This window comes from Sebastes umbrosus, chromosome 8 (genome assembly GCF_015220745.1).
Source record: "Sebastes umbrosus isolate fSebUmb1 chromosome 8, fSebUmb1.pri, whole genome shotgun sequence".
Classification (NCBI taxonomy): Eukaryota; Metazoa; Chordata; class Actinopteri; order Perciformes; family Sebastidae; genus Sebastes; species Sebastes umbrosus.
The window spans coordinates 28,710,103-28,725,784 of NC_051276.1; the positions used below are offsets into that span (position 1 = coordinate 28,710,103).

At 35.6% G+C, this 15,682-nt stretch overlaps 2 protein-coding genes across 3 annotated transcripts; one reads left to right on the forward strand and one right to left on the reverse strand.

Moving 5' to 3' along the window:
• Positions 1 to 1,432: 1,432 nt before the first annotated feature.
• On the forward strand, positions 1,433 to 10,112 carry coq2 (coenzyme Q2 4-hydroxybenzoate polyprenyltransferase). 2 transcript variants are annotated; one of them, XM_037777636.1, is made up of 9 exons: positions 1,433 to 1,591; positions 2,457 to 2,842; positions 4,075 to 4,241; positions 4,660 to 4,781; positions 5,358 to 5,443; positions 5,553 to 5,686; positions 6,508 to 6,696; positions 6,928 to 7,087; positions 9,342 to 10,112. In XM_037777636.1, exons 2-8 carry the CDS (start codon positions 2,512 to 2,514, stop codon positions 7,039 to 7,041), a joined length of 1,143 nt encoding a protein of 380 aa, XP_037633564.1. In that variant the 5' UTR covers positions 1,433 to 1,591; positions 2,457 to 2,511; the 3' UTR covers positions 7,042 to 7,087; positions 9,342 to 10,112. The 2 variants fall into 2 exon arrangements, with proteins under 2 accessions (XP_037633564.1, XP_037633563.1); XM_037777635.1 differs by lacking the exon at positions 9,342 to 10,112 and having other exon boundaries at positions 6,928 to 7,592.
• Positions 8,999 to 12,671, reverse strand: mboat4 (membrane bound O-acyltransferase domain containing 4). The gene is made up of 3 exons (XM_037778423.1): positions 12,550 to 12,671; positions 11,331 to 11,555; positions 8,999 to 10,037 (listed from the first exon to the last, which is right to left on the reverse strand). Exons 1-3 carry the CDS (start codon positions 12,669 to 12,671, stop codon positions 9,092 to 9,094), a joined length of 1,293 nt encoding a protein of 430 aa, XP_037634351.1. The 3' UTR covers positions 8,999 to 9,091.
• Positions 12,672 to 15,682: the final 3,011 nt, after the last annotated feature.

A 15,682-nucleotide genomic window follows, 5' to 3' on the forward strand; every position in this document is an offset into this window, starting at 1 on the left:
GTCTAATAATGTTTCATATTAATTATAATATACTTATTAGCAAGTCATAAACTGAGCTATGAAATGCTACTTTGAAATTGATTACAGCACACCTAGTGGTATAAACATGAACACATTTACCCAAACTAAAAAATAACTGCAACTTTTGTGAGACTGAGATTGAAACTACTGATCATCTGTTTTTCCACTGTATATATTCTGCAGCATTCTGGGAAGATTTGCAGGACTGGCTGTCAACCAAAATCCAACTACTTGCCCCTCTCACAAGAGAAAATATTGTGTTTGGTATTAACATGAAGGACATTAAGAGTGACTTGATATTAACCCTCCTGTTGTCTTCCCGTCGACCATGTAACTTTTGGTCTGGTTTGACTGTTTTTAAAGCATACATTATAAATTATCACCCAATTCTGTAATACACCTTTTTGGCCAACTTCATTCCAACTCATTAACACAAGTTTTACACTTTTTTTTGGAATTCATGGTCAATAAACCTCATTTATATGAAATTAAACCTCATTTATATGAAATTAAACCTCATTTTTTAGGAAAAAATGCAGAAATTATGAATTATTTAGACTATACTCAAAATTGGAGGAATAATGTAGATGGATTATCAGACCGGTGAATGTCAACGTTTAGTCAGAATATTACAAATATTATAATATAAAAAAATGTTTAATGACAGTGTGACAGTTTGCAAAGACCATAAGGGAACCATCCATGTAATTTGGGGGAAATTAGGTGAAAGACATTCATATTTATGATATAATGAAGTTTGAAAAAGTCTCAAATTTGACCCGAAGACAACAGGAGGGTTAAACAATCTGATACTGCTGGCAAATTTTGTCATCCATGCATCCAAATGGAGGAAAATGAAACTCATATATTTTCAAAAGGGACCTTGTGGACAATAATCTCACTGCTTTAAGACTAATGAAAGGACAACATGCAACGTGTCTCCTCAGAGCTTATGAAGAACTGAACATGTATAATGATGACCCCTAAAGCTACTATGGAAGAGTGCAGTCTTATTATTATTTATTTCTTTTTGCATTTATTTTTTTGTTCCTTTAATTATTTTCTACCCTCTTTTATTTTTGTTATTATATTATTTTTTTATAATTTAAGTTATATTTCCTATCCAATTGTGCCTCGTATGTTAGAAGTATTGAGTTTAAAATACAACGCCTTAATGTTTGTAAATTAATTATCTTCAATAAAAAAAAAAAAAATTAGCAAAACTTTGACAACACCCCGGACAAACTTCCAAGAAAATAAATGTTTATATATTATATAATAAATTGCAATTTAAAGTTATTGGCTTTGTCTCATTGTGGCCGTGTTAACTTTAATTCTTGTGATTTTCTGAACCAGATGTACCGACTGATGTTAGTCGTTCCGGATGACATTGGTTCCGCGTACTGACATTCTTTCCACCCGGAGCAATAATCGGGCGGACCATAACATGAAGTAGCAGCAGTGGAGCAGCTCTGCATGTTCTCCATCCATGGTATTGACCCACATTGACCCATCTGTTCAGTGGCTAGTCTCCTCTCAATCTTATAGTTTCTCTACTGAAAACTACAGTGTAAGTTTGTCTCACCTTTACCTCACACTCTATTCGGTTTAAACAAGTTAACTTTGATAGTAATTGGTTGTTTAAATTAGCTAATTTAAGCTAACAAAAAAAAAAAAAAAACTGAAGCTAGAGTTAACAGCAGAGTTGGTTTGCAACTAACACTCATTATAACTTCAGTATTGAGTGCATGACAGTAATATTAGCTAGTGTGTGCAGTTTTCAGTTTAATTTTGTCTACTTACTTTCAGATAATAATGCACTATACTCATTTTTAACAGTCTCTTCTGCACTATATTCACTTTTAATAGTCTCTTCTGCACTATATTCACTTTTTAACAGTCTCTTCTGCACTATACTCATTTTTAATAGTCTCTTCTGCACTATATTCACTTTTTAATAGTCTCTTCTGCACTATATTCACTTTTTTAATAGTCCTGTATCACAGCTGTTACCCTGCACTATATTCACTTTTAACAGCTTTCTTCATCTCCTTGTATTTTTATATCTGGTAGATTTTTTTGTACTTTGTACTACTAACTTTTTTTTACTGCCTTTTTACTAACATGTTTTTGCACTATGGAACTGTGATGCTGGAAACTTGAATTTTCCTCGGGATCAATAAAGTTTCTATCTATCTATCTATCTATCAATCTATCAGCAAACAGCTAATATAACCAGACAGACTGTTATGATACTTCATGTTGCAGCTACACACATTAAAACAGCTAAATGGGACACGGTTCTCTGACACATCTGTCTTTGTGTAGCTGATTCACTCCAACACAAAAGGAATGCTTGTTGCAGCAAACCAGTCCTCCTATGTGAAAAAGCCATTGACAAACCATTGTATGTTTCTTTTTATTTGTGTGTTCAGGGGTGACATTTTCTGAGAAAAAAAAAAAGATAACGTCTGACCTCAGAGGAACACCATGTTCCCGGCCAAGCTGACCAGCCGGTTAACTCTGAATACCCTGAGGAGGATTCATCATGGAGCTTCTTACTCCTGTCTTTACTCCCTGTCGAACAACTTCCTTCACACTGAAGGAGGAGGGAGGACGAGAGATGTGAATCTCCACTCAGATTCCAGTGTGTTGAGAAGAGTGTTTTACAGCCAGAGTGCTATCCGCCCATCACTCAGACTATGTGAAACACAGCAGTATGGGAGAAGATCATTCAGTTTATCAGCTGCTACAGTTGTGAGTTCAGCTCCAGCATCTATCCAACCATACCTCCGATTGATTAGGCTGGACAAACCCATTGGTTAGTACATTAATTTTACATCACATCTATTAGTGTATGTTTGTAAAATGATTTTATTGAGAGACTGCTTGTATGGACATAATATAAATAGTTTATAAGGCAATATTGGGATTGGTTCAGCATTAGTTTTAGTGCAGATGCTTGGAATATTGTCAAATCTGCATTTTTGGGACCTTTTTTCCCCATAACTGTGTAATAATCAACTTTACAGGAATATAATAGTCTATCCTTGAAAGAGCTTAAGATAGACCAGTCATTTCCGAGGACTGGGTCGCAACCCCACTGGGTCACAGGATATTTTATTAAGGTTTTATTAGATACAATTTCAGAATTTCTTCAAGTCTTTTATTTGACATACTGTATATATATCTGCATGAGGGAGCCTGAATGTTTGTATTGGTCTAGTAATTGTAGCCTACTTATAACATTGAATCTGATATGAAATTCTTGCGTACATTATATTTGTTTTACTGAAGAGAGTAAATAAATATAATGAGATAACCTGTTAACTCCACCTAAATGCATTTATTTGGTTTCATTTATAAAGTATATAACATGTCTATTTTTTCAATAGCACATGCATAAAATGAAGTTTTGATTTCTCAAAGTTATATCTCTTTGAAATGGCTGGTTTACCAGAAATGGCAGTAAAAATCTTCAGGAACATTCATTTATGCATTCATGCATTTATGCATTTATGCATTTATGCATTTATGCGACGGTTTGTCATTTTTAAAAAGTGGGTCTCCAGAAAAAAAAGTTTGGGAAACACTAAGATAGACAGTCTTAACAGATTAACTTGACTTTCAGCTGCATTTTCAAAGAATATTTCTAATAGTTCATATTAAAGGTGGTATTTGCTAGGGATGCACAATCTAACTTTTTCAGTCTATATACCCATAGCGATACCTGGGCATCGGCCGATACCGCGTACCGATCCGCAAATCAAGTTAACTAAATTTAGATCTCTTTAGTCTCGTCAGTCTGCATCTGCAGCTTGAAGTTCAACCAAAAGGTCCGAGCACAGTTGTTGGTTTTAATCATAAATGTTTTCAGAAACATACACACACACATTGACCTAACACAGTCTGTTTTGGCAGCACCAGGCAAGTTGCTGAGAGTAAAATGCCTTGTGTAAGGGATCCTCAACATGTGTCAAAATCTCCTGCTTATATTTTAATGCTGATCTCTTGTTTAGTTCACTTGAGTGATGGTGTGTTTGTGTATTGTAGGGACATGGCTGCTCTACCTCCCGTGTACATGGAGCATTGCTCTGGCTTCCGACCCCGGATGCCTCCCACATCTGGGCATGCTCACCTTGTTTGGTACAGGTGCTCTGGTGATGAGAGGAGCGGGCTGCACCATCAATGACATGTGGGATAAAGACTTTGACAAAAAGGTATATGAAACTAATATATAGCCATTCACATATTAGCTGAGAGTAACAGGTGGCTTTTAGTCAAACTTATTATGATAACTCCCACACAGCGTGGCTCTGATTTTATGCTTTTCCCTGTCAGCTCCATTTTTAATCAGCTCGATATTTCCTTAGCAATCTCATTTACTGCAGTTTTTAATAATGTGTTTTCTTTTGTAGAAATCATACATGTTGATAACTATAAATTAGAAATACTGTGTTTACAAAGCCATAATACCCAATAAAATGCTGTTAATGGTATGTAGCTGTGCTTGCATCACCATCACTCACATAATCACAACCAATAAAACCCTCCTTTCTACCATATTACAGCTAGAAGTATACATTCCTGATATGATTTCTGCACTGTCTGATTGAAAGTGATGATGTTTTTGTGCAGGTGGCCAGGACGGCCACTCGACCCATTGCGTCAGGAGAGATTTCTCGGAAGCAGGCACTAGTCTTCTTAGCAGGGCAGCTTTCTGTGGGACTTGGGATTCTCTTGTGCCTCAACTATTACAGGTACCCAGTGATCTTCATGTTTTCATTAGATCTGGATAGTGATGCGTTTTAAAAAGAACAACAGGGAAGATGGAACAAATATTAAAGTGTGTAGGTCAGACAAAAAACATTGTGTTTGGGCTTTATTTCTTGTGCTGTCCCACAGTTAAAGCATGGGTAATGTTGCCTTGTATTGGGGTTTAATACCCCCTGAGGCCACTCATGGCAAAAAGAAATAAGTACAATAATGGTACTTGAAGGATAGGTTCACATTTTTTCAAGTCCGTCTTATAACAATAATTAGGTGCCCATATGTAGATTGAAAGAAGTTGTGCCTGCTGTAATCATTCTCCCTGTTCATACTGGCCATGAAGAGATCCCTTCTTAACTGTGGGCATGTCTGTAAAGGGCAGACTTGTGGGTACCCATAGAAACCATTTTCATTCACATATCTTGAGGTCAGAGGTCAAAGGACCCCTTTGAAAATGGCCATGCCAGTTTTTCCTTGCCAAAATTTATAAAGAAACAAATGCAAAGTTGTTTATATATTTAATGGCGCAACATTGTTTGACTCTGTTTTCATAATGCTCTTCACAGCATAGCTTTGGGTGCTGCCTCATTATCTCTCGTCATCTCCTACCCGCTGATGAAGAGGATCACTTTTTGGCCACAGTTTGTGTTGGGTATGTACTCTATAAGAATCTCCTGTGGTGTTTTACATCTAAAATGAATACGTCTTTCCATCAGCAAAACTAAAGTTGGTCTCATCTTCCTTCTTTTACTTCTGTTCAGGCCTCACCTTCAACTGGGGGGCGCTGCTTGGCTGGTCCGCTGTCAAGGGCTACTGTGATTGGTCCGTATGCCTCCCGCTGTATTTCGCAGGAGTGATGTGGACGCTGATATATGACACAATATATGCACATCAGGTGAAGTAGGGGGCTCCACAGATCTCCGTAGTTCTTATTTATGTTTTCTATAAAGCGCTTATTTGATTGAATTCTCAGGTGCTCACATTTAGAAAAATAAATTGTTCACTCATGTTTACTGTAAGTGCGCTTTCACAAGCCAACATTTAGTCCGTTTTAATCAAACTCTGGTGTGATTCAACCCCTGGTGTGGTTCTTATGAGCAGTTGTGAACACAGTAATCATACTCTGGTGCGGACCAAAACAACAGGGTCAAGACCGTTGTCTCGGACTGTTTCCAAGCGAACCAAAACGCAGACTGCATGGTATGTGCTGGCATTTGTTGAGATGGACACAGGTAAACGACAGGTTAACGTGAGTCGGAGAGGACTGACCTGGACCTCTGCAGAAGTCGGATGTTTGCTTCACATCTGGGCCGAAGAGAACATACAGAATATGCTAAATAAAGTCCAGAAAAATAGTGACGTTTATAAAGTCATTTTAGATGAACTGGAGGAGAAGGGATTTGTGCGCACAGTAGATCAGTGCCAAGTCAAAGCGAAAACACTTCCAAAATCCGCGATTCCCTTAATAGAGGTGGCAGCTCTCAGCAAATTATTTTGTAAAATTTGGTCCGCTTTAATTTGTGCACCGTGACACTGAACCAGGCTACATATAAAAGGAACCAAAAGTATAAATTTCACTCTGATTTGGACTGACCAAACAGACTATGGCTTGTGAAAGCACCATACACCAAAGGTGGAGTAGAACATAATCTTAATGCCCTACATTTTAAAGTAGGAAAATATTGATTGAGGCTCTGTTCTTTCTTTGATAACAAGGATAAGGAGGACGACATGAAGGTAGGAGTCAAATCTACGGCGCTGAGGTTCCAGGAGCAAACCAAACCATGGCTAAGTGGCTTCACGGTGGCCATGATGTCAGGATTGGTTGTAGCTGGAGTCAATGCTGGACAGACTCTCCCTTACTACGCTGTGCTGTCCACAGTGGCCATTCACCTAACGCATCAGGTGAGGAACGTGTTCTTGTACAGTGTAGTCTGAAGGGTTGATTATTACAGTACATAATAGCACAGTTTCTTTTCATAGTCACATGATATTCAACTGAGTGAATTGGTGATGTAAATGTGTAATTAATAACACCATTTAACCTTTAAGTCAGTAACAGGTTTTTAGTTATTATCATAGGTGTCAAACATGGGTTTACCATTAAAGCGTGCTATTTACTCTCCTCTCTTTTAGATATACACATTGGACATTAACAAACCAGAGGACTGCTGGAAGAAGTTTGTCTCAAACAGGAACCTTGGAGTGTTGTTATTTATGGGCATTGTTACTGGCAACTTGTTGAAATAATGAAGAGAGGCTTTGCTGCAAGATGAGGAACGAACCAGTCAGATAAGTGAGATAAGCAGAGCAAATATTATTTTTATTAATTTTAATTGAATTTATTTTCTTTATTTGAAAAGGGACAAGGTGCATCAATCAATATTCAAACACACGTAAATGTACCCGAGTTAACTGAGAGGGTAATTTTCATCGGCGGTCCCTTTACCCGATGTTGTTAGACATCCTAGAACAATCAAAATGATACAATTTAAAAAAAAAAACTTTATTACAATCATCATATATATATACAGGTACATACATGAAATGTGACCTCTGCATTTAACCCATCCTAAGCATTTAGGAGCAGTGGGCTGCTGTAAAGCACCCGAGGAGCAACTTGGGGTTGCTCTGTTTGTCAGACGTTTTTGTATTTGATGACATTTTCCCAGCTAAACAGACTATATTTCTTTAGAATATGGCAATGATGAAAACCGAATGGCTTCTTATCTAAAGTACATTTACACTACGATTTCAACCCACACAATAAAGTTAGTGGATACTTTTCTTTGCTCAAGAAACAACATTTACAGATTTAAAAATTCACTTTCAATGAATATTGTTGAGATTAAATTAATAAATAAAACGCCTCCTGGTACATAAACAGTGGAAACCTATTATAGTGATCACGTTTGTCTGGGTCAAATTAGCGAATGATTATTATTATAAAAAAAATATAGATATATATTTCTTTATTTCTCATGCAGGTTACCACCTAATTGATATTTGTATATTTATTATATGAATATAAAGTAATGAAAAAAACAGCTTTGCTATTTACTGAATTGTACTGACTGTTTCTAAACCTTTTCAAATTACTGTACACTGTACTGTGTATAATTAAAATATATTATAATACTTACTGTAGTTTAAATTTTAATTAGGCTATAGCCTAAAAACAGTATTGTGCTATTTACAAATGCAGTAATGTCAGTAGTGCAAATAGGCTACTAAGCCCCAGCTTGGCGGTGGTTTCAGTGCATTTCTAAATTTTTAACAGGCCTGAAAATAAACTGTTGGCTATCATTGCACAATATAAAAATAAAATATAAAATCTATAATTTTTCCCCATATTTCATCACGTATGAAAAGACCCAAAATAAACACTGTAAGCGGACTATTTGATTGCTATAAGCAAATTATTTAAAAAGCATTTGTATAGGAATTATTCTGCCCCAAGCTTTTTGATTCATATAAGCAGTTTCCACTGTATAATTCACTTCTATGTTCAAGTGCTGCTAAGTAGACCTCTAGTGGCGACACACATACACACAAAAATCTACAACATTTCGTCACATTAAACATGCATAATTGTGGAAATTGTAACGTGCTGTTTTAGTTGCTAAATACACCTCAAAGCTGCATTAAGCATTTTTCACCACTAGAGAGAAGTCAAACAATGACCACTTTACAAAGTATGTACTGGTCTGTTAAGTTTAATATCTGGGTTACTGGTTAATTTCAGTTCTCTGTCTTTACATGTGGGACAGATGGGGACACTTGCTGTGCCTGAACTTGTTTGACGGAAACCACTGCCAATTATTTTATATGACAGTTTTTTATGACCAGTCACGCTTGCACACCTTAACAGAATAGGTGCAGGTTGCACAATCTAAACAATGTGATGAATAATGCTAAAAGCTGCACAGACCTGCAGTGTTCTGAAGCTGCTCTCTCACATGCAAATTTCTCCACTGTGGTGACTAATAAAGGAATATCTTATCTTATGACACGGTGAGGGAGCATATTTGTTGAATGCGAAATGTGTGTCAAAATACCATTTTTAAATTAAATATTGTCGTTGCTGCAGAGATGTCCTGGTCTAAACATAATATTCTACAGACTTAAGAAAACATCTTAGTTTGGTACAGATCCCCGCAAAAATCACATCCTAATTATTTTAATATGTTTTTCAATGAAAATGAGAATAATTATGTAATATTGCAAATCATATTGCAATTGCAATATCAGTCAAAATAATCCCAATTAGATATTTTTCAAAATCGTTCAAGCCTAATTACTAATCTGTATTGTGTTTTAATAAAATAAAGAACAGAATTATATTAAAAAGTGGAAACAGACCTATGTGTGTTAGAGACAAAAGTCTAAGACCAGACATGTTTCTGAATTCTATTGCTATAACAATACAAGCAACAATCATTTGAATGTTCATCCAGCTTAAACAGGTGTATATTTTCCGCCATGTTGACGACAGTTTTGTGTGCAAGTACCTGTGTATATGATAATCTGCTTTCACTGTTGCCGCCCAGGTCCAAATTCCCACAAAGTGACCTAAATGACAGCCGTGCCACCACAGTGAGAAACTAAAAGTCATGAACAACGGGAAACGTTTGCACCTTATATAAACAAGCCTACGCAGCCATGAAGCTGTTGTGGCGTTCCATCGTCGGGCAAACTCTGACATACAGCTCGACGCTTCGATGGTCCAGAAATCTCCATCGGATAGTCTGCTCCAGTCTGGGGAGTCTCCTGGTGACTTTTCCCAAAAGCCGAACCCAGCTGCGTTATTGAGGCACTCACTGACCTTCCAGTGAGAATAATATTGGATCCTCAAAACCACCGCCAGACTCCAAACCCACAGGACGCCATAGAGAATCATAGAGTTGGATGGATCATACGGGTTGTGTTTCAGAAAATGGACAAGACAATACCTTAACCACTCCAGCAATAACACCTGCATCAACTTTAGGAAGACTACACCCAGTGGATTCGGTGGAGCGTTAAGGCTGATCCCCGCCATTGAGGACACAAATCGGCTGTAGGAGCACAAAGGCCCACCGAGCAGTGTGGTGAAATTGAGGATGTAGCTGATGAGAGGAAGAAGCATCACACAAGCCTCCCTTTTGGATTTAAATGTTAGCAGGACTCGTTCCTCCTGGAGGTCCATGGACACCGAAGTGATTCTCTGAGTGAGCAGCATCAATGTGGACACTGCCAAAAACAATCTGAGAGTGAAAGAGTTGTTAATTTCATGACACATTTGTCTGAAAGAGGAATAAATGTTTAATTATTTGATTGCATTTTATGTTTTTACCCAGAGCGTAATAGCATCCGACAACTTGGTTTCAAAGCCCGCCCCTAACAGTGGAAACAGCACTTGAAAAAACAGTCTCAGTTTAAGGTCCATTTAGTAGCTGTTCTGGAGCTTTCAATCATATCACAAAGTTGATTCCTGGAAACAGCAGCTGACAAAAAGCCAACATGGATGATAAGTCCTAGAGGTGCTCAGAATCATGGACAGCTTGAACATCTACGAGCAAACTCCCTCTGCTGATGAGCACAGTGTGGTATGGTCGAAAGCTCCCGGACAGCTACTAAATGGAACTTAAGGGGAGATTGTTTTGTCAAATTCAACAGCAGTTTTCCAGTTGGCGGAAAACAAATGGTTTAATTCTGAAAAGAAATCCATTTTCAGCATGTTTTAGCTTTTCGGTATATCCAAAGAAATTATTTTTGGTATGTATTCGGTTTAAAATAGCCAATAATGTTTTTATTTATTTATTTATTTTAACTTTCTGTATTCATGCAATATTCAGAAAGTGGGTCTCCATCTTATCGGACTTCCACTCATTACGTATATTGGTTAGACAGATGCATTAAGACTAAGCAGTCGCTGTGAGCTGTGTAATATCTTTCCAAGTATGCATCTTAAAGGAACAGTGTGTAACATTTCGGGGGATCACCATGTTGCTCCGCCATGTTTCTACGGTAGCCCAGAACGGACAAACCAAACAGTGGCTCTAGAGAGAGCCTTTTGCGCTTGTACGTTACCTGAAGGCCACTGTAGTTCTCCAACACACTTGTGAAACTGTGGCAACATGAGCCACAGATTGCAAAACCGTGGTACTGCGGCTCACGTTACCGCAGTTTTGGAAAGGGAGGAGTGAGCGGAGGGGAACTCAGCTGCAATCTGCAACCACTCCAGTAGATCCCGCCAAATCTTACACACTGTCCCTTTAAAGTACAAGACAGGTATTATTCTATGTTTTTGTTATTGTCAACAAATCAAATGATAAGGACAATATATGTGGGATTAATGAAAAATAAACAAAAAAATATCACCTAGTGCGACAATGTGGGTCATTGATGTTGTTTTAGTAGTTCCTGTACAATAATGGAGCTCCATGGAACAGGGAAATACTGTTAGAAGGATCAGTTCATTGTTTGTTTTGGTCTTTTCATGTGTCAGTCATTCAGATGCCAGTTTACATACCGATGAACTGATTAAAGATTAGTACCTGATGCTGACAGGCTCATGCATGTAGTATTCCCTGTACTGTATAAGCAGGTGCCAGAAGGTTTGCCACAACATCTGGATACCAAACACCCAGACGTGGACACAGCTGGGATCCACGGAGCACACGAGCAGAATAAAGACGACGGTGGAGGTGAAGAGAAGCGAGCTGTAGATGCCCATCGTGACGACTGCCAGGACGCATCCTCCAACAGAAACAAACAGGTACCTGAAGATAGAAATTCATGTTGACATTCAGACTGTTTTCAGAATCAGATTTATTTGCCACGTACGTGTGCACATACAGGGAATTTGACTTTTTGCATCTCACTTAATGTACTTAGACAGAAATAGAAATAATAGCCTGGAACAAAGACAACAAAGCTGGACAAATAAAGGTAAAGAATAGACTGGACTGTTATGTACATAAGTATGTGGAAAAAATAGGCTTATATATAAATATATATAAAAAGCTCCAAAGACCAACAATAAAATAATAAATAAATAGTCTGTATACAAGTCAAGTGTCAAACAATACAAATAGTGCAAAGAAATATATATATTTGATTTTTGAATAAACATTTAGACCATTTTCTAAGCAAAAATGCCAACAATTCTCTGGTTGCAGCTTCTCCAAAATGAGGATTTGCTGTTTTTCTCTGTTTTTATGCAATTGTAAACTTGTTTTGAATTTGGACTGTTGGTCGGACAAAACAAGACATTTGATGACATCAACAAATACTCAGTTTTTCACTATTTTCTGACCAAATGATTAATCAGATTAAATGCAGATTAATAATCGTTAGTTGCTCTAACAACTATCCATTGACAACTTAATGTTCTGACTGATTAAGATTTGTCAAGACAATTTATTTAAAAAAATACATTAAAAAAAAAGAAATATTTACCAAATTGCTTTCAAAAATACAATCACATAAAATACTAGCAAATAAATATGAATTAAAACTAAGTGTAAATATATTTAGACACAGTTCTGCTATTACCTTATCTTCCATTTGGACTAATTATTTCATATTTAATTTTATTTACAAATCATGAACCTACTAAAATGTAAATAAAATATTGCTTCACTGAAAAATATTATAGAGAGTATTAAGGCTCTCAGAGTAACAGTGCCCTGTCATAATTATTAGACACATTGCTTTTTAAAATATAGTTTTAGTATATAATAAAAATCAATCAATGGATTTATATTTACATACCTGTACGTCAAAGACAGATATCCCCGTTTAGCAAGAAAATAAAACAAAAATGCAAATGGTAGTGAAAAACATTGATGCATTAGAAAAAGGTGTTGTTCCCACAACCAGTTCATCAAACCCATATCTGAGTCTCTGGGTGAAGACAGAAGAACAAAGTCGCTGATAGCAGACGTTTGGTGCCGATTGTCCTATTAAATAGGTGACATATTTGTTTTACTTGGATGGACTGTCTTTGCCATTCCACCGGTGGCCTGCATTAGCACAATCACTTTTGTTTACCATCATCACACAGAACTGATACTAGTCATTCCTTTTGTGTAACATTATCAGTACTGTGACATACAGAAGCTTTTTATCGGTCCATATTTTAGCAACTCTAGCAACGAAGAGAAGTCTGTATTCTCGATTTCCCCAAATCAAACAAATATAAACCACTCAGGAAGTCTGTTTTTACTCGTCGTTTCCATCATGTGTTTGGTTAAGCTGGCTACTTTCATTGGAAAAGAGCTGACAAAACTGGGATGGGTTTGTGGTTGGATGATTTTTTTAATCAAGCATACTCTTGCTAGTTTCTCAACATTACCAACCTTACCTTTAAAGTTTAGTATTAAACTATATACATTTTGGGGAACGTGCTAAAAAACAAGTGACTTAACATGAACAAGCCAAAAAGCACTTATGGTGTGTTACAAAACACGTGTGTGTGCACCTTAACATAGATCACCTTCTACTCAAACGTGTCTGATGTTCTCCACATATAAACTTGTTTTTGTTTTGGTCCTAATGTCTGACTCATGTTTGAAAGCAGCTACAACACAATATTTACCATCTATAAATCAGGACTAGAGTTACTGGCAGCCAGAACAAACACCCACAGAGGAGATACAGTTGACTGGAGCTAGCAGTTGCCAATTCTGAGGGGAGAAAGGGTGACAACAAAATAGTTACTTTCGTTTTGTCACATCGCCTGTCCAGCTTTATGTCCTTGAGTTATTCAGTGTCCCGTTAGTGATAAAACACCAAAACTACACTATTTCTTATCTTATAAAACAACTAGATTAATAACAGAAACAGACTTATTAAAAGCAATTTGGTGGATTTAACACCACTGTGGTGGTCATTCATGTATGGGAAGAATCTCTTTTTTATATATTAAAGATATTGGTGGATTTTTTTTTCTTTATGTAAATAAAAGACCCTCATAGGTGCAATCATAGGTCCAATCTCTGTGGTTTCCTCTCATAGACTTGCAGACTTTGATGTGTATAACGGATAAGTGTACAGGTGGCTGGTCTCGTTTGAAAGCAGCAGTTGTTTGAGGGCTTTTGGATCCCTTTATACATCCTGTGAAGCAATAAACCGGAATTCAGAGCATTGTATCATTACAACTGGAGATACAGGATGGAATGAAGAAATAAAAACAAGTTAGCATGACTCACCATCGTGGGTAATTAATCCGTATGACATTATAACAATCACAAGGTCATAAGGTGTGGTATAAGGACACATTGTTATTTTTGGGTAGATCTGGGTGTCATAATTGTGTTGTCCCATTTCTCCTGCAGCGTGTCACTGCAACACTTGCTCACACATTATCACTGAGCACACATTGACATTGACTAAAGTCTGTATTTTTTTATTTATTGTTGCACAACTTAAGAATACACAAACTAGGGCTGTCAAAGTTAACGCTAATTTGTTTTTAACACCACTAACTTCTTTAATGCATTAATGACGATTTTTAGGTTGTAGCGGGCTCAACTAAAGTGAAGATATTGGTATCATATAAAAGTAGAAAACCCAAACTATCCATTTGTAAGAACCATGTCATACTAGCTTGTCGGAAAAGAGGCTAAATAATGCTTTAAACTTAGCTAAATTTGGCGAGGAAAAACTGGCATGGCCATTTTCAAAGGGGTCCCTTGACCTCTGACCTCAAGATATGTGAATGAAAATGAGTTCTATGGGTACCCACGAGTCTCCCCTTTACAGACATGCCCATTTTATGATGATAAAATGCAGTTTGGGGCAAGTCATAGTCAAGTCAGCACACTGACACACTGACAGCTGTTGTTGCCTGTTGGGCTGCAGTTTGCCATGTTATGATTTGAGCATATTTTTTTATGCTAAATGCAGTACCTGTGAGGGTTTCTGGACAATATTTGTCATTGTTTTGTGTTGTTAATTGATATCTAATAATAAATATAGACATACTTTTGCATAAAGCAGCATATTTGTCCACTCCCATGTTGATAAGAGTGTTAAATATTTGACAAATCTCCCTTTAATGTGTGATTAATTTTCTATTAATCATGATTAACTATGGACAATCATGTGATCAATTGCGATTAAATATTTTAATCGATTGACAGCCCTAACACAAACGTCACAAAATAACAAATAGCCTAATATACAGTGCAGAAAGAGGCAGAAAACCCACTGGGCTTATTTGAAATTTTCATTATCTTCTTCAAACTACAGAAAATAATATCACTGCATAGCAGTAATAGAAAACAATTAGAAAAAGATATAATAGCAACAACAATATATGTATATATATATATATATATATATATATACATATATATATATATATATATATATATATATAAAAAATAATGAATATATATATAAATTAATATATATATAAAATATATATATATAAAAATATATATATAGAATATATATATATATAAATATGTATATATATAAATATATATATATTATATAGCTATTATATCTTTATATATATATATATATATATATAAAAAATAATAAATATATATATAAATTAATATATATATAAAATATATATATATAAAAATATATATATAGAATATATATATATATAAATATATATATATTTATATATATACAATATATATATATTTATATACAATAAATATATATATATTTATATACAATATATATATTTATATATATACATATTTATATATATATATATATATATTCTATATATATATATTTTATATATATATTAATTTATATATATTTATTATTTTTTTATATATATATATATATAAAAAATATATATATAGAATATATATATATATATATATGTATAAATATAAATATATATATATATTTATATATATACATATTTATATATATA

Bases quoted from the DNA above. Each gene is read 5' to 3' on its own strand.
- coq2 (XM_037777636.1), top strand. From the start codon at position 2,512: ATGTTCCCGGCCAAGCTGACCAGCCGGTTAACTCTGAATACCCTGAGG. The intron at 4,782-5,357 runs GTACCCAGTGAT...TGCTCTTCACAG, and splicing joins TTGTGCCTCAACTATTACAG to CATAGCTTTGGGTGCTGCCT. The intron at 5,444-5,552 runs GTATGTACTCTA...ACTTCTGTTCAG, and splicing joins TTGGCCACAGTTTGTGTTGG to GCCTCACCTTCAACTGGGGG.
- mboat4 (XM_037778423.1), bottom strand. From the start codon at position 12,671: ATGGGTTTGATGAACTGGTTGTGGGAACAACACCTTTTTCTAATGCAT. The intron at 11,556-12,549 runs GTATGTAAATAT...TTCTATCTTCAG, and splicing joins TATCTGTCTTTGACGTACAG to GTACCTGTTTGTTTCTGTTG. The intron at 10,038-11,330 runs GTACTAATCTTT...TTTCACTCTCAG, and splicing joins CATGAGCCTGTCAGCATCAG to ATTGTTTTTGGCAGTGTCCA.